Genomic DNA, 19,827 nt, shown 5'->3' on the forward strand with positions numbered 1-19,827 from the left:
CAGGGGGAGGGAGATGGGAGGTAAGGGGGTGGAAGTGAGAGGCAAGGGGAGTGAAGTGGGAGGCAGGGGGAGGGAGGAGGGAGGGAGGTGGGGAGAAGGACTCCCCGCCCCCTCTAATTATACTTGGAGATCCATGCTCATATGTTGAAATCTTTTATAGATAGATAAAAATAGATAGCTGTGAATCTATGACACAAATTCGAAGTGAAAGGCAAGTATCATTTAATAAAATAAACCAAAATCGCATGGGGGGAAGATAGTGAGCGTGTCCTAACAATGATGTGTACGCAACTGCGTATCTGCATATCTGCGCCTAACAAATGTGTCACTACGCACAACTGAAATTGTACGTTCATAACCGTAGCAACAGACCCCAGATGAGCCCAGACGCTCTGCGGCTCTTGTTGAGTATGATTAACTAATCATAATTACGGGAAGTTAAGTATGATTAGTGATTTAATTATACTTAAGTTAAGTACGCTTCGTGAAACCGGCCCCAGGTATAGAAACATCTGTTGTTGAGAGCAGCCCTCTGTTCTGCTGATTGGGTTTTGGGCTTTAGGACATTGCCGACAGCGAGCTACAGTTTGTATGACCTGTCGTTGCTGTGTATATTATCTGTACTTTTACACAGTTATGCAGTATGAATGGACTCCTATATGTCTGTCTAGAATCATAGATGCTGATCCATTAGAAACATGGTTATATTTTACAACGTGGTTCATGATTGCTAGCTTGGGTAGATGTTTTCTGGCAGTTGTTGCTGCCACTGAAGATTATTAAATACATCTTTTTAGGTTCTACATCAGACTATAGTACACCGTATTGGAAGTCTCGTTAAAAAACTTGTTCATACTCATTGCAAGGCTTGGCCTTGCTCATTCATCTATAAAACGTATTAATTCATTATTTTTATCAGCTTACACGAAGCACATGTACTATAATATAAAAGTTATATGACATGTAATTTTTCCAGTTCATTTCATGTACAAGTAATCATGTATAGTTTATCAGAATTTATCAGATAATCTTTGTCACTTTGGCAGGGACTAGTTTACACCTAACTAAAAAGGTGTTTATTCCCACCCACGGCTCTACTCGCATAGATATGGTGTCTGTCAGTAATAGCAGTGGCATGTATCGTTGAATAAGCATACCCCTCTGCAGTGCTAGATAATACCTTACTAATCAACAGGGTGCGAAATTAACGGGAGTCCGGAGTCAAATACTCCCTAATTTACTGTCGGATTCCCTGATTTGACATATGCAGGAGTCCGTGTGACTCTCTGAAAATTCTGCCATACTAACTAGTTCGTTCCGGAGCACGGCCTCGCGGAATTACTGTATTTTTTCAGCTAATGTCCAAAGAAAATTTGGCAGACGTGCAACTGCATGAATATTAAATATAAGCGCATGCGTTATTGTTAATATCTTTACTTTTGAACGTCCCTTGTTCAAAGGTTAATTTCTACCCCTGAATCAATAATGTCAGTTTCTACAGGAGGGGGTTTGCAAACCCTTTGAAATAGCATGTAACATTCGTTATAAAACTAGCCCATGAATGTCAAAATGTACATGTTAACAAAAGGTTGTATGCCACTATTAACAATGACATTTGCATCTTGACATTACATAGGCACCAATAACTGATTCGTGCATTTCTCTTACACTTTACAGCTAGCTGATCTGAAGCACGTATCTGACCGTGACAGCGACGCAGCACGTCTGGCTCGTGCCCAGATTAAGGAGATGCGTTCTGAGTATGATTCACTGAAGGCACAAGCGGAGAGCTTTGAGAGTGAGGTACAGCCTTGTATGGTGCCACACCTAACTTGTTTGATGAGCTTTATTAATTGTGGTTTGTACACAGTGAGGTATGTGCGCAGGAATTGTGGTAAAGCTCTACACTAACATGTTTTTTTAACACGGACTAAATTCTTGTGTGTGCGTGCGTGCGTGCGTGCGTGTGTGCGTGGATGTGTACGCTATGTTGTGATGCAGTTTGCCACATGGGTTATGGTGGGGCAGTTTTTTTGTGATTGATTATCGATTGATTACTGATTATTATAGGTCATTTGGACATTACTAGCTAATTATATATAGTTGCTTGTATTGATTGATATCATTGTTTATTAGAGAGCGGCTCTGGAGGCACGCATGCGTGGCCTAGAGAGGGCTCTGGATCGTGAGAGAGAGGAGCATCGGGACCAGATGAGCCAGCGCGATGATGAAATCAAGAATCTGTATGCACAGGTGTGTTAGCTTTGTTCCTAATTTTTTATGTTCAGGTTTTAATGTCAATGTAGGGTTCTCTCCAGAAATTTTAGGAGGCATGTCATGTAATCAGGCATTTCATCCCGGGTTGCTAATTGGAGCCACTATGCTTTTCGTAAGGGCCCCAATACACAAATCAAAGAGTTAGGAGATGTATACGTCAAGTTGTGAAAGCACAGTGCATGACTGTTGGGATTGTCAAAAGTCAACAGAGCTGAAAATTAGGCAATGTTGATTAGGCAATTAAGGCATGTCGGTGAATTTACGGGATGTCACAAATTAACTTTGGCATTGTAAGCATGATGGACCCAGCATGTATTAAAGGCCTGGGAGGAGCCCTGCTAGGTAATTGTCTATGGTAGTAGACTTTCTGCCAGGATTTTAAATTAGGTTAGGCATTGCAGAACTTTACAGATTTCTTTCAGATTTATGGAACTAAACATAAATATTGATAAATAACATGCAAAATAGTATGCAGTTGTTTTTATTCTTTATAAAATGATGTAAGCAAAAGTAGCATTAAATCGGGTGAAATACTGGTATATGTGACGGCAAACGTCGGCTGTTCGTATTGTAATCCTTCGTTAAGTTTTTATTGCACAATTTTCTTGTTACGCATATCTTAAAAAGTATTCATATACCCCGAAAAACTTATTTGTTGAAGCACTGTCTGCGTTATTTCCTTCAGCCTATGCAAAGTAAATGTACTACGATAAGAAATGTGCTATGGCATGCAATTTTGCCAGAGACTTGCTGAAAAGCAGTGTACAACGTTATTACTAACTTATCCAGAGTTGCAGGTTGCAGGCTAAAAAGCTGACTACAAAATTAATAACGTTTGTGTTTTGGTTGGAGTATTACAATTCGAGTGGTTGTTTTGTCCTGCCAGATTGCCCAGAACTTGCAGGAGTACCAGGATCTGATGGACATCAAAATTGCACTTGACATGGAGATTGCTGCTTATCGCAAGATGTTGGAGGGTGAAGAGGCAAGGTAAGACACTTTTCTTAATAAGCAACCTCATCTGGAATAACCAGTGTCTCTTGAGTCTTCCCTTTCCTGGTAGTAACCATTTTGCCTTCATGTGTTTATTTGTTTTGTAATCAACTCGCGTGGGGTTTATTTGGGTTCTAATTCGATGCAGTATTCATTGATACTTATTTTCTGGGGAAAATGTTGTTTTGGATATAGCTTCTAAAGGCGCTGCATAGCATTTTTTTTTTAACTCCCACCTACTAAATGTTTGTGTTGCATGCCTTCTGTATGTGTGTAGCGGTCAGTGTTTGCCACTGAGCAGAAAAAGCTGTAGGCCTGTACCGGCGTATTTGGACGCTCCGTAGGCATGCTCTTTTGTTTTGCTCTTGTTTTCTTTTTGTTTGAATCTTGTTTTGCACGGCCGTAGGAAATAGTAGACATGCTCTTTTGTTTTCTTTTGTTTCGCATTGTAACCTGACACACATAACACAGTCTTACTAATTTACTACATATTGCAAATTGTTTCAATCAAATGTTTCCATCAGTGACAGGGAAGTCCGCCATGTTTGTTTATTGCGACCGTGTCGAAGGGCAAGATGCGCATATTGCGCATGCGCTGTGTGCGCCCTTGCAAAACAAGAGGCGCCTGCGCGCATGCGCACTTAGGAGCGTCCAGTTTCGGGCGAGCATCCAAATACGCCGGTACAGGCCCGCCAATTTTGGAGCAAATTACAGTAATAAAACAGCATATCATGTTCTTCCTTGTGTTTATTAGTCATTATCAATTTTACATAATTATAATCCCTCTGTTTTTCCTTCCTCTCGTTGGATGACTGTTTATGCTTCTTTGGGGGGGGGGGCTCACAATTAAGGAAACGCCCCATCGGTGTTATATGTAGCTCCTTGGTAACTACGACTCTCCACTTTGATAGCAGAGAGACAGACTGGTAGTCTGGTACACATCGGTAGCAACGTAGTAGCGTCTCATAACATTGCGAGTGGAGCCGTCATACGTACACCAGTCTAACCATGTGTCGATCTTTCAGTCATGTCGATTGGTCGAAATCTGAGACACTGCTCAGACCAGACCCACGGTCACCCACCAATGAGAAACGATTTCATGTTACTCGCAGCTAATTCCGCACTCGACTGGCAACTTGCCCTTTAGTTTACTACACTGTGGTGCGCAGCTTGGAACAGGGTTCCAGGCTATCGCTCTTTCATTTACAATCAGGCTGCGCAAATATGCAATGGGCAAACGCATTGTTTACATGTATGTCACGGTTTATCACGGATTAGTTTTCAAATAAATACCCCTGGAAGTTAATATGCAAGAAAAGATTTCTACAGGTAACAGTTTCTCAGTGTTTCGAATTTTCGGTGATCAAATAGCTGTAGTATCAGCGGGCCTGTTTTATCAAGAAACTGTCGGCGGCGGGCCGACGTGAATTTCGAACACTGGTAGCGATTCATTCATCAGTTTCACTGAAAATGTACTGTCTCACTAGTCACTACACATCGTATAGTGTTCGGTTCATTCAGGGTTGGCATGTATGACTGGTTATTATGAACAGAATTTACCCATACTATGTGTAGCACCATGTATCGTAATTTTGCAGTAAATGTAATATTTCCTGACGATTCTTGTGTTTTTCCGACGATCGGGATGCTTACTAGTATTAATTTTATAATAGCAAGTGTCTGCACTAAGGCTAACATGTCTTAGAAAACTCATACATCGTTACTTTCACCAATGTGCACTGATTGAAAGTTCTTTGCTGATCTTTTGTTGGTTACTTGTTGATGACATTTGTTTCTTGCGAGACTCTGTCTCTACATTTTGTTTATGGTAACATGCGTAAAGTAATAGGGACAGTGCCAGTTTAGAACCATTTACGTCACAGAATCGGATGCACTTTTGTCATAATTAGATGTTCTTGTGTCTTAAGCACCGTTTATGAAGTAGTCGTGACATTGACGAATGTGGCTGCATTATTTGCTATTTTATATACTATATAACAGAATAAATCCTACCTAAAGTTGGTGTAATGAGTAGTACATCTGCTAATAGGTTAGGCTTGTTTTACTACATGTTTTACTTTTGCTACATGCGACATGTTTTTTTTAGATTTTTGATGTATTGTATATATGAGAGATGGTTCTTTTAAGGCTGCTTTGGGGTATTGCACCAAATTGCAAAGGTAACCGTTGCCCTTCCTTCAGGCTTAACATCGATACCCCACCGTCACTGTCACGCTCTAGAGGCATCTTTGGTGGACGTAGTAGAAAGCGCAAGCGTATGGCTGGTGCAGAGGAGTATGAGTACTCCACCACCGACTCCAGCAAAGGGGAAGTACGGGTGATGGAGTGTGATCCTGACGGCAAGTTTGTCAAGCTGTCAAACACATCTGATAAGGTAAGCTGTCAGAATGTTTTTGTTTGTTTCCTATCACACCTTTCAGGAGTATTTAATGCGAATTACCTCTGGTGATATTTTGAAATCGTGATTATTCCGTGTTTTCGTGCACGTCTGTGTGTATATTATATGCATCTAGCTTTCCGGATTCCTTTCACTAAAATATAACAGTTTACAACAGCAGGATCCAGATTAAGATATTTGGCCTTTTCAATTTTAAATACTGTAACAGATATTTTTGTAACATTATATCAGGAGTGTATCAAAAAGGAGTAAGGCACGCTAAACCGGCAAAAATTCAACATTTAGTAGCCTTAGTCCTACCTATGATTATTGTGTTTACCTCGATAAACTGAGCTCAAGTATTGCCTTAATTCATTAAACTTTATCCGTGTCTAATCGTTGGTCTCATAAAAATGACAAATCGCAGAGGTATCGGTTCAAACGTACAATGTGGTTTTATCAATTTACATCGCATTATTTATGATCTGTTGAACCGAAACATAAGGGCAATGCTTTGAAAGCCTCTATCGCGCTAGCCATGCAAACATAGCAAAGAACTTAGCGAGGTTGCTAGGATTTCGGAAAGTTAAACACGACGTGGTGTTATTGATACTATTTACATTAGAAATAAAAAATTTCAAATGTTTAGTATTTTTATCCATTTTATTTGCTTGCTTAACAATATTGTTCATAACATGTAATTACTGTCATTCGACATGGCCTATAATAACAACAAGGCGTGTTTAACTTTCCGAAATCCCTAGCAAACCTCGCTAGTTCTTTGCTATGTTTGCATTGCTACGCGCATAGAGGGCTTTCAAAGCATTGCCCTTATGTTTCGGTTCACAGATCATAATAATGCGATGTAAATTGATAACAACCACATTTGTATGTTTGAACCGCATATCTCCGGATTTGTCATTTTTATAAGACCAACGATTAGACACGGATAAAGTTTAATGATTAAGGCAAAATACTTGAGCTCAACGTTTATCGAGGTAAACACAATAAATCATAGGTAGGACTTAAGGCTACTAAATGTTGAATTTTGCCGGTTTTTAGCGTGCCTTACTCCTTTTGATACACTCCTGATTATATGATGCCTTAATTTAAGTAAGAGAAGTATAACTCGGCCCAGATATGACTTTTTATGTTATCAAAAAATAATGAATGACAAATGAAAATTTAGTAATATGTGAAGAAAAAATTTTATTGGTTGTTTCAAGGCATATAGTGTATTCCTCCTTCTCGCATGTCTTTATCAGAAACAAAATTATAACAAGTTTTTATTTAACAGATATATTTATATTCTTATCAAACGACATGGCAAAAAATTGATGGTTTAGATATTATCTGGTAACAAAGCTTTCCCTGCAACCTGCACGTACATATGTATTTTGAAAGGTCAAAAAACTGCTTTTTATGTTGGTGTATTTTTTAGTTACCTGTGACATTTAGTAATTTCCCCATTGACAGGATGATGTCCCAATACCTGAACGTAGCGTAGCCATTGTGGGATAGGGTTAGGTGACAGACAAGGCATTGTACTTAAAATTAGACTTTTACTATTGTAACACTTGTCCATAAAATAAACCAAATATTGATTGAGTTTGAGATTGATAATCTTGCTTATTGTTAATCTTGCTTATTTTAAGATACCTGATAATGTTCTAATAATGTGTAAGGTATCAGTTTGCCTATTTAGTGTAGCGATAGTACACTGCCCAATGGTGAGTATTCACCAAAGAATGTAAACGTATTTATGTCCCACCCTTCAGGACATTCACATCGGTACCTGGCAGCTGAAGCGCATAACTGGGGACAAGGAGATCACATACAAGTTCCACAGGAACATCATCCTAAAGGCTGGACAACACATTAATGTAAAGTATTTAAATAGATTATTCTTATGTGTATGCAGCTCAAATTTATTGTGTACCTGTAATGTATCAGCTAAATGTTATCGTTAGAGGTCTGTAGCTTTATCGGTATGTCAGCGTATTGTGTCTTTATGTGTGTGAGTGCGTGTGTGCATGTGTTTGCCACAGACAAGCAAAAACAATGTTCTGTTTTTATATTCAGGTGTTTAGAGAACCATCCACTAATCCCTTGGCCATATACATCAGATTTTTGTTTGTTTAAAGGCATTTAGCATAAAATTGAATTTTAAAAGATTTGGATGCTCAGATCCGTAATGATTAAAACAATCGGTCCATTAAAAAATACCTGATTAAAATTTGTGTAGCCAATCCTCCTTAGTTCTGTTGTCTGTCAGAAACCCCCTGAAATCTAATGCATACCAATACGGGAGTTATTTATCATTCAATTGTGAGCGAACAAAACTGGGAGAAGTATTTGTATGTAGATAGTGTATGAAAATTTTTAGCAGTCATGTCTAAATTATACTAATAATAAGCTTTTAAATATACTGAAACGTGTAATTTTATTACGGTTTAGTTATAGCGCTGTTTGAAGTAGAATAAAACTGCTTGGGGCTGGAGTTTGTTCACTAATTGTTGATTAGATGATTCTAGTTCTAGTTAAGATTGTGTTTGGCTTCAATCTTTAAAAGGTGCTACAAAATGGATATATTAAGTCCTAGAAAACTCCTGGAATAGTCCTAGAATTTTTTTTTGTCAATATATCCCTACATGTATTGTGATCAAGATCCACTTTTCACCGAACACTAGGTAGTCATGGTACCCTAGTGCTTTACAGGGTGGCATATTTTTAGATGTAAAGCATTGGTGTATTGCGCCTCACTAGTTGTTGTTGATGCAGGTGTGGAGCAGTGACGTAAAGGATGTCACACACAATCCACCATCGGACCTTGTGATGAAAAATCAAAAGTGGTACAGCGGCGAGTCCATGAAGACCATTCTCATAGATAGTGAGGGCGAGGTAAGAGTAACTACACTATCAGAATTAACATCTGTTTTAACTCTTCTTTTTTGTAAGTTTTTAGCACGCCCCACACAAAACTGTTGTTTATCCCATATCTTCATCTCTTGTATGCAAAATTACAAGATATTGCTAAATTAAAGCCCTGGTGGTTAATTTTAAGTTAATTTAGTCCACCATTAGACTAAACCTTACTTGCACCATTGAAGAAGTGAAATATAGGATATAATATATATTGTGAATATCCATGATATAATGTGATATAAATACATGGAAAAGTCATGTCCTTTGCTCTAACATGCCACTGTCCTTGTGTCTAGTTCCACCAGTTTTATATATAGTATCGTTTGCTAGGAAGTTAGGGGTTCACGAACCAAGACTTCAATACTCGTTACAAAGTTCATTACTCAGCGAATGCCTGTAATATTTGTTATTCATGTATTGCATACGTCTATATGTGTACGTGTCATAGAAAGCAAATAACGAATCATAATAATAGGTGTAATGGTGTAGCGAACCTTCCCCTTCTCCGTTCTCCTCCTCCCCCCTCCACTCACATGTATATCTAACGCCAACTGCCCACCCCATGCACACACAGTCACAGTCAATGGAATTGTGCAGCTGACTTTCAAAGGCTTGATAATGTAAATGCACTGAACATGCTTAATTTTTGACTATATGAAGTTTATGGAAAATTATGAGTAAAATTGTCAACTTTTCAACTAGAAGTCGATAATGTAAACTCAACTTTACTTAACCTGTGCAATGGGATTCGCACATCTTTGTAAATCGGTCTGCAATTTAAAAAAATTTTACCTTGCAATACCACAGTTATTTGTAGCCAGAACAAATATTAACATTGTCTACACCAGTGGCAAAAAGTATCAAATTCTGTGTCAAAACAGATTTTGGCAGGCCTGATTGCCAATTTGGAAGTAAATATAGATATACAGTGATTGTATAGAGAAGTTAAATAATGAATCTCTGGTGATGCAGAGCCTCATTATTTGTTGTGTGTAATTTGCAGGAAGTTGGTGAGAGGGAGAATTTTCGTCAACTGCGCGCCTCTTCATTCCAGCAGGAGGGATCTTACCTAGAGGTGGGCCATGAACACCTCTTTCACCAACAGGTTACCCGCATTGGTTGCACGAGTGATTAAAACTCTGCCGCGGAAACTGTTAAATGTTTTCAAGAGATCACTAACCATCCCTTATGAGCATATATGTTTTAGAGCTCATGCACCATTTACCAATTATTGGGATAACTGAGCAAAGGCTTGTTGCACCAGCACCGTATCGTTAAAAAAAACACTCGTGCATGTGTGATCATAAACTGTGATTTCTTTATTAAAAAGTTCTTGAAACCATTGCTAATGTTCTCTTATTTGCTTTTCAGGGTGATCCACGATCTCGTGATGAAAAGTGTTGGATCATGTAAGTGAGTGTGGACCTGCACTTCCAACTACGGGAGCAGCAGTTATAGTGGCATATTGTGAAAGGTAGTTGCCCGGCTTTCTCTATATTCATGGTCGCTGTCTGAAATTTTCCCACCATGATTGGATACAAAAACGTGATACAAACCATCACTCTTCTGTTGTCTAAATCTAAACCTAGGAGATTTTCATTGTATCGGCACCATGCCAATTGTTATTGAAGCAGGAACGAATTTATTCATGAAGATAATAGCACAGCTGGCTGTAGTGGTTGCTGATAGTGTTCCTATTAAGTATATTGGTCCCAAAAAGGGTTGTGTTGAGAATATCTACCCGTGTGTTCGCATTTACGTGATTTTTCATGTTCATATCACAATATTACAATTTGTTCACAAATGCAATGGCATCTGCGTAGGAATAAGGATCAGTGCACATTGTTTGAACTAGGGAGGTAATATCTGAAGACTTGTATTACATGCACGTTTAGTAATGTCATAGATCTACTGTAGTTAACTCAAAAAAATTATCTACCTGTCTCATCAGATTGTAGAAATTGTATGGGTTGTACTGATTTCAAATCTGCTGATGAAATAATTGACCAAGATTCTGTGTTTTAATATTGTCTGGTATTTAAAAAACCATGTTTCATAGTCCACCATGGTGCATTCTTAAAGAGGAACATTAGTATAGAATTTGATCTTTGAACTGAGACTTAATAAAGACTCGGTATATTGCGTGCAGCTGAAAACTGGATTTATGCAACTGTCGTAGCAGCACAGATATTGATGCCACTAGCTGACGTAAACAAAATGTCATTTTTTGAAACAATTAAAAAAAAAATTTCTAGTAAATATTAAACAATGAACTATTTTTATGTAACAATTAAGACCTGATCAACTGAAAATAAGCATTAAACCTATACTAATGTTTTCCTTTAATCAGAAAATAATGCATATTATATGAGGAAAGTTGGACTATATTTTAATAACCCACAATTTACCATGTGCTTTTCGAGAAAGAAATCGCTGTTGTTTTGAATTATACAGAAACGTTTATATGTAACTTGTAATAGTTACAATGACAAGTACAACAGTGTATTGTTCATTTATTTACTAGTGCATATATATAGCTGCGTTCACACGAGGATTTCAGTACCGTACTTGGCGTTCACACGGTAAAAATATTCAAGGCTTATACGCCGCCTCCCAAGTACCGTACTGAAATACGAGGCTTGTTCGGCGCGGAAAGTGATTCCGCGCCGAAACACCCGCTTGAGTACGGCACAACGCTGGTCGCGTATTGTCTGTCGTGTGAACGCAATTCGAGGCCTCGTAAGTCATGAAACTGTAGTGCGCTACATTGATACTAGGTGGCGTAGTGTCGTTTTTCACTTCCGGCTCATGCCCTTGAAAATATTTCTCCGAATTTCCTGCGAATTTTTGTTCCATCATCTCTATTTCTGATCATGCCACCAAAAAATTCTCATCTGAAGAAGCAAAGCGACAGCGACAGTTGTGGTCGCACAACGAGACCGCAGCATTGATCTCGATATTTGGTGATGAACGAGTAAGATCGAGATTGCAAGGCACAAGAAAAGACAGCATTGTGTATGGTGAAATGTCTGCTCAGCTGAAGGAAATGGGGTTTGAAAGAAGTAATTGTGTGATTTTGTGTAATTTTACTGAAAAACTGCCACAAACAACTGACTTTCATGGTGCCGCCATCATGAAAAACACTTCCCTCTAGCAGAGAAATTATTTACTATTATACCTAGCCAGCTAAGCCTCGATTCGAGTGTGAACGCTGCGGGTTGTGTTATCACTGTATTTCAGCCGAATTAAGCACCAGATAAGTACGGAACCAGCGAGGCCGTGAAGCTCGTGTGAACACCTCTTATATGATTGGATGTAATCATAAGTTAGACATTTTCAGTTGCATTTAGCAGAGATAGATTTTAGTTACAACGTGTAATAAGCGTAATTATTAGCAGTTGTCGTTTCTGTTTTTATAGCATTTTCGGTAGCCAATTGATACTGCCCCATGTAATCATGTCTTAAGTTTTGGGTTCAGGTGATTGTTTTGTCTAAGTGTCTATTCATTGAAATCGGTATGGGCCGATCGCATTCAGTTTCAGGAGCATGGAGACTTGCAATGGGAAATTTCTATACCCAGTTTGAAATTGTTTACCTGGTAATACAAAATGTCATGTGTTCATTGCACATGCTAATATGGTGTCCAATATAAGATTAATAAGTGTATTTCAATGGCATTTGACATGTTGATGAAATAAAATTAGATTTTTTATGAGTTAGCAATACTAATAGGCCAAATTTTCAGTGATATGCCAGAAGGATGGCTCAGTTTGCGCGGCACTAAATATAAAGCCTAGCCCAGACTTGCGACTTTTGGTCGCGCGTCGCTGCGACCTGCAATCGCATGGTCGCACGTCTCGCCGAGTGTGCGCATACAAGCGACTGGCTACCATTTGGCGAAAAATGACGCTGGCGGCATGGGCAGTATTTACCCGTCATTTCCAGTTGGATCGCGACATCTTTATATGCCGCATGTTTCTTAGTGCAATCGCTGTATTCCGGCAGTGTAACATCAAACAAAACCGGCCTCTCCATCCACATATCTAGCAAAATGCTTTCTTTCTCATTACTCCAGCTTGTTGCTGTGAGCGTAGCCATATTGAAATAGCACGTGATGAGATGATGCTCGCTGATTGGTCGGACGAGAATTTGTCATCGTTGCAAGTCGCTGTCTACCCGCACACATGCGAGTTCGGAGCGACGAGTTGCTGAAAATCAAACATGTTTGATTTCTTGCGACTCGTCGCAAGCGACCAGAATTGCAGTTCCTGCAGACCTAGCGATTTCTCATGCGACTCGGCTGCGATTCTAGAATATAGGGACTATTGCGTGGCCAGACGAATCTACTGGCAGAGCCATCCGTACTCGTGGTTGTACTATCTGTTCTCTTTGCGGTGGTGACTAATCGTTGTATCTGTTCGAACAAATTGTGAATCATTACCCTCAGCACGAGCTAACATCAGGCATGGTTCGCACAGTCCTTGAATTTGAGGGGAGTCCTTGAAAAGTACTTGAATTTAGTAAATGTTGATTTTGTGCTTGAAAAGTCCTTGAATTTTTAGAAAGAATCCTTGTCTGTAATAAAAAGAAATTTTGTACCATCAATAATGTGCAAACCTCAATAAAAATTGCATTAAATGAGCTTAAAAAGCTATAGACACGATAGACAGTTAAATGATGATCACAAATTACAGTAAGTCAGTAAAATCAGTCAGTAAATCAAGGTATGTTGTAGAAGTGACAGTGTTTAGAAGGGTTTATTAATGGGATCCAGGTAAGTTTTAGAGGTGACAGTGATTAAGAATGGGGTTATTATTAAATTAATCCAGGTATGGTTTGTTCTGTGTATGAATTCCGAAGAAATGTCTGATAAAATGTCCTTGAAAAAAAGTTCAGTCCTGTGTGAACCATGTCAGGGTGGAGCACCCCGTGTCAGCCTTGGGCACAGAAGCATGTGGCCCTGCTGATGGACTGTATGTACTATAACCTGATCAATCACTCGTGAGCATGTACTGTGGTTGTATCTTGCGTAATGTGGTGAAAAGAAGTTATCCCGTTATCCATCTTAGTGACGTAGCGTGTTTGTGCAATTCTGAAACCTGTGGAAAGCTGATGAAATGTAAGGGAGGTTTTATATTCACAAAACTGCTGTGGATGCATGTATGACTGATGCAAATTTGGATAATTCCGTCGGTATTAGGTACACACTGTTTCTGGTTTTCTGTGAGTGTGTGTTCGGTGTCTTTTTGTTCGTTCGCACAAGAGCCAAGCGGTTCGTGGCTGCCTCCCTGTTTGACATGCAAAATTGTACATTTTGTGAAGTCATACCTGTGTACTCGGTCTATATAAATCGAGCCGAGCCAAGAATTACCTCACACTAAATCAGTTTGCTCGCACAATCTATTATATTATACATAGGCAGACCCAATAAGAATGCGTTTTATCTTGTGGAACGTCGTAACATAGCATACTTGTCTTCGCTAATGTAGCTACAGGCAGGTTTGAGATTTAGGAGGTGCTAATATGTATTGGTTATCAGTCACTGCCACTATTTACCCGAAGTTTTTCTCGAGGAATCTTTTCAGGCATATGCGATGGAGAGGAAGTTGCAAAGGTGTGGTGAGAGTTGTTTCATCGTTCGATTTCTTGTGTCAGCTAGACCATTTAGTAAATATTTCGTGATACAATTTAATGCAATTCGTTTGTGTGAATTCTGTTTGGCGGCTATATACACGAAACGCTTATACGCAACACAAGATATGCGCACGTACACACGTAACACGTACACATGTAACAGTATATTGGTATCGTGCGAACATCTTACTGGTTATAGCCGCACACGTCACCGATATTTCTATTATGTTTTGGAATTTGTGTTGTGACATAAGCAAACATTTCTGCAATATTTTCTTTTTTCAATTTGTTAAAAATTCATTTAAAATTAACTAGTTACAGTCCGGGTTATTTTAATCGTGTATTTTAAATGTCATGGTGTCATTGCGATTTTTATATATCACCTGGCAGTACATGCTGGCAATTTATAATTATCCGTTTTGTTTACAATATCCAGGCGTTTTAATGTATTGTTACAATTGCAGATCATTGCATTTACTTAAGCGCGCGTGAAATATGCTGTTTACAAGCAGTAACGCACTTCTATACTAGCCAAACCACTGAACGTGTGGTAGATGACGTCACCTTTAACATGTCCCTTGTGTGTGTCCGTTTACTATATGAGTAGTGTATAAATAATTCTGACACTCACTAATTACTGCTACGTGACACGCCATATTCCAGCATGAATGTTATTCGTGTTTCTGAACTAGGTTTAATAGCATATATTCATTTAAAGCGATCGTGTTCTCCTATGAATTGTGTCGTAAGAAACAAATTTTGATGGAAAAGTCAGCTGACTGTAAGCATGTTTACCGCAAGGGGCAGCATCTGTTGTGCAGGCTTAGATAGTCGCTATAGTGTGACTGCATAATTGTAATGCTACATAAGCAACTGTACGAGCGTTTTCAAGTGATCTTGGGGTTAGCGTTTTCAAAAGCGTGCTAATCCATCAAAAATCTGTCCATTATTCTATATTGATAATAGAATAGATTACATGTCTACTATATTCATGATTTGTTTGTCACATTTTCCTTTTGGTTTAATAAACATTCTTTGGAATACAATTTATTAGGTTAATAGTTATTATTTAACGCCTGTCTGTGGGTAATTCAAACTAGGATATTAAACCTAGAGCCAGATAATATAATAACAATATATTGTATAATGTATATCCATTGCTGATTGTTGAATAACTACCGGATATGATCTTCAGGCATCCGTACATAAGCTACCCGTTTCACTTATTTGAAACCGTCACAAGTTACTCCGACAGTTTACCACATGTCTTAACCAGGCAGCATTTTCGGTTCAGCAATTTTTGCTACAAGATGGATAAAACATCATCATGGCAAAAAAATTGGCGAAAGGGTAACTAACTACGTTTCCTTTCTTTTGTTGGTGCTGTCAGGCACACGCGCACGCACGCACATACCTCAAAAAGATTATTTGAACCTGGGTTAACCTCAGGTTAACATGTCTATATAGTGCATAGGAGATGCCTGTGTGGATCTGCGGAAGTAGCGCATCTGCATCTCTCACATTGCCTCCCACACTACCCGACACTCCTCAACCACATTACCGCATCACAGCCCCTCCCACACTACCCCACACTCCTCAACCACATATTACCGCATCGCAGCCCCTCCCACACTACCCCACACTCCTCAACCACATATTACCGCATCGCAGCCCCTCCCACACTACCCCACACTCAACCACATATTACCGCACCGCAGCCCCTCCCACACTACCCCACACTCCTCAACCACATATTACCGCATCGCAGCCCCTCCCACACTACCCCACACTCAACCACATATTACCGCAGACCGCATCGCAGCCCTCCCACACTATCCGGCAGCACTCCTCAACCACATATTTACCGCATCGCAGGCCCCTCTCACACTTACCGCACCACTCCTCAACGCACATAATTACCGCATCCAAGCCCCCCCACACACCCCACAACTCCTAACCACATATTACCGCATCGCACCCCGTCCCACACTATACCCCACATCGTCAACGCACATATGTACCAGCCATCGCAGCCCCTCCCACACTAACCCCACACTCTCTCAACCACATATTACCGCCCATCGCAGCCCTCCTCACACTAACCGACGACACTCCTCAACCAGCATATTACCGCATCGACAGGCTGCCCTCCCAACACTACCCCCACTCCTAACCCATAATTACCCTCACAGCCCCCTCCCACACTAACCCCACCACTCGCTCAACACCAGATGATTACCGCATCGCAGCCGCTCTCGCCACTCATACCCCACCACTCATCAACCACATATTACGCATCGCAGCCCTTCCACACTACCCACAGCTCAACCACATATTACCACATACACAGCCCCTCCCACCCACTACCCCACACGCCTCAACCACATATTACTACATCACAGCCCTCCCACCACTACCTCACATCCTCAACCACATATTACCGCCATTCGCAGCCCTCTCCCACACTACCCACACTCAGCAACCACATATTACCACATCACAGCCCCTCCCACCACTACCCCACACGCAGTCAACCACATATTACCGGCATCACAGCCCTCCACACTACCCCACACTCATCAACCCACATATTACCGCATCACAGCCCTCCCACACTACCCCACGACTCATCAACCAACCCACTATTACCGCATCATCAGCCCCTCCCACACTACCCACCACCTCCTCAGATCCACATATTACCGCATCGCAGCCCCTCCCACACTACCCCAACACTGCCTCAACACATATTACCGCCATCGGCGGGGCAGCCCCCTGCCCACACTACCCACACCTCCTACAACCACATATCTACCGCATCGCAGACCCCTCCCACACTACCCCCACACTCTCTCAACCACATATGACCGCCATCGCCAGCCCTCTCACACTACCCACACTCATCAACCACATATGACCGCATCGCAGTCCCCTCCCCACGACGACCCCACGACTCCTCAAACCACATCCATTACCGCACACGCCCTCTCACACTAACCCCAACACTCCTCAACACACCTAATGACCGCAATCGCAGCCCCTCATCACACTACCCCATACTCCTCAACCACATATTACCGCCATCACAGCCCCTCCCACACTACCCCACACTCCGTCAACCACATAGTACCGCATCCGCCAGGCCCCTCCCACACTACCCACACTCCTCAACCACATATTACCGCATCGCAGCCCCTGCCCAACACTACCCCACACTCGCTCAACCACATATTACCGCCATCGCAGCCCCTCTCCACCACTACCCCACACTAAACCTCAACCACAGATGTACCGCATCGCAGCCCTCCCACACTACCCCCACACTCCTCAACCACATATACCGCGACCACAGCCCTCTCACACATACCCACACTCCTCAACCACCTATACCGCCATTCGCAAGCCCCTCTTCACACTACCCCATACTCCTCAAACCACATATTACCGCAGTCACAGCCCCTCCCCACACTACCCCACACTCCTTCACCACCATATTAACCGCCATGCGCAGCCCCTCTTCACACTACCCCACACTCCTCAACCACCTATTAACCGCATCACAGCCCCGTCCAACAGCTACCCCACACTCCTCAACCACATATAACCGCATCGCAGCCCCTCCCACACTTACCCAACACTACCTCAACCCACATATTACGCGCATCGCAGCCCCGTCCCACCACTACCCCACACTTCCTCAACCACATATTAGCCACATCCACACGCCTCTCTCACACTACCACCACACCTCCTCAACCCACATATTACCGCATCGCAGCCCCTCTCACCACTACCCAACACTCCTCAACCACATATGTACCGCCAATCGCAGCCCTCCCACACTGACCCCACACTCCTCAACCACAGAACTTACCGCCAATCGCAGCCCTCCCACACGTTTTACCCCACACTCCTCAACCACCATATTAACCACATTCACAGCCTCTCTCACACTACCCCACACTCCTCAACCACATATTCACCGCATCGCAGCCTCTCTACACTACCCCACACTTCCTTCAACCACATATTACCACATCCACAGCCTGCTCTCACACTACCCCCACAACTCCTCAACCACATATACCGCATCGACTCCCTCTCACACCACCCCACATCCATCAACCACATATTACCGCACACAGCCCCTCCACCACCTACCCGCCACTCATCAAACCACATATTACCGCATCGCAAGCCCCTCTCAGCACCTACCCAACACTCCCCTCAACCACATATTACCGCAGCGCCAGCCCCTTGCGCGCCACACTACCCCACACTCCTCAATCCACATTTACCGCCAATCGCAGACCCCTACTCACACTAACCCCACACTCCTCAGTACCACATAATTACCGCGATCGCATGCCCCATCCCACCCACTACCCCACACTCATGCAACCACAATTACCGCATCACAGCCCCTCTCACCACTACCCCACACTCCTCAACCACATAGTACCGCATGCAACAGCCCCCTCCCACACTACCCGACACTCATCGAGCCACATATTACCACATCACAGCCTCTCACACGTTACCCACACTGTCGATCAACCACATATTATCCGCATCACAGCCCCTGCCCACAACTACCCCACACTCACTCAACCACAGATTTACGGCATCACAGCCCCTCCCACACTACCCCACACTCATCAACCACATATTTACCGCCATCACAGCCCCTCCACAACTACCCCACACTCATCAACCACATATTACCCGCATTCACAGCCCTCCCACACTACCCCACACCTCCTCAACGACATATTACCGCGCGACCGCAGCAGCCCTCCCACACTACCCCCAGCACTCCTCAAACCACATAGGTACCGCAGTCGCAGCCCTCGCTCCACACTACCCCACACTCCTCACCAACATATCTACCGCTCGCAGCCCCTCCCACACGACCCCCACAGCTCCTCAACCACATATACTACACCGCCGCATCCAGCCCCTCTCACACTACCCCGACACCTCCTCAACCAGCATATTAACCAGCCATCGCAGCCCCTCGCCACACTACCTCCACACTCCTCAACCAACCATATATACCGCACCACAAGCCCCTCTCACACTACCCCACACTCCTCAACCACTATGGACCGCACATCGCCCAGCGGCCGCCTCTCACACTACCCCATACTCCTTCAACCACATATTACCGCATCACGCCCCTCCCACACTACCCCAACACTCCTCAAGCCAGCATATGACCGGCCACGCAAGCCCCCTCGCTCCACACTGACCCCACCGACTCCTCAACCACCTATTACCGCATTCACAGCCCTCCAACAGCTTCCCCACACTCACTCAACCACATATTACCGCATCGCAGCCCCTCCCACACTACCCCACACTCCTCAACCACATATTACCGCATCGCAGCCCCTCTCACACTACCCCACACTCAACCACATATTACCGCATCACAGCCCCTCTCACACTACCCCACACTCCTCAACCACATATTACCGCATCGCAGCCCCTCTCACACTACCCCACACTCATCCACATATTACCGCATCGCAGCCCCTCTCACACTACCCCACACTCATCAACCACATATTACCGCATCGCAGCCCCTCTCACACTAC

At 42.5% G+C, this 19,827-nt stretch overlaps 1 protein-coding gene across 1 annotated transcript in view; it reads left to right on the top strand.

Annotated features, from left to right (window-relative positions):
* LOC106811719 (lamin Dm0-like) overlaps window positions 1-12,318 on the top strand; it is a 24,354-nt gene extending 12,036 nt beyond the window's left edge. Inside the window, exons 5-12 of the mRNA XM_014815425.1 lie at window positions 1,678-1,803; window positions 2,137-2,253; window positions 3,164-3,267; window positions 5,473-5,665; window positions 7,447-7,551; window positions 8,450-8,569; window positions 9,597-9,668; window positions 9,965-12,318. Coding sequence (XP_014670911.1) covers window positions 1,678-1,803; window positions 2,137-2,253; window positions 3,164-3,267; window positions 5,473-5,665; window positions 7,447-7,551; window positions 8,450-8,569; window positions 9,597-9,668; window positions 9,965-10,006 — 879 coding nt within the window. The 3' untranslated portion in view covers window positions 10,007-12,318. The remainder of the gene's footprint in view (window positions 1-1,677; window positions 1,804-2,136; window positions 2,254-3,163; window positions 3,268-5,472; window positions 5,666-7,446; window positions 7,552-8,449; window positions 8,570-9,596; window positions 9,669-9,964) is intronic.
* Window positions 12,319-19,827: the final 7,509 nt, after the last annotated feature.

Source organism: Priapulus caudatus, unplaced genomic scaffold (assembly GCF_000485595.1).
Source record: "Priapulus caudatus unplaced genomic scaffold, Priapulus_caudatus-5.0.1 Scaffold568, whole genome shotgun sequence".
Lineage (NCBI taxonomy): Eukaryota > Metazoa > Priapulida > Priapulimorpha > Priapulimorphida > Priapulidae > Priapulus > Priapulus caudatus.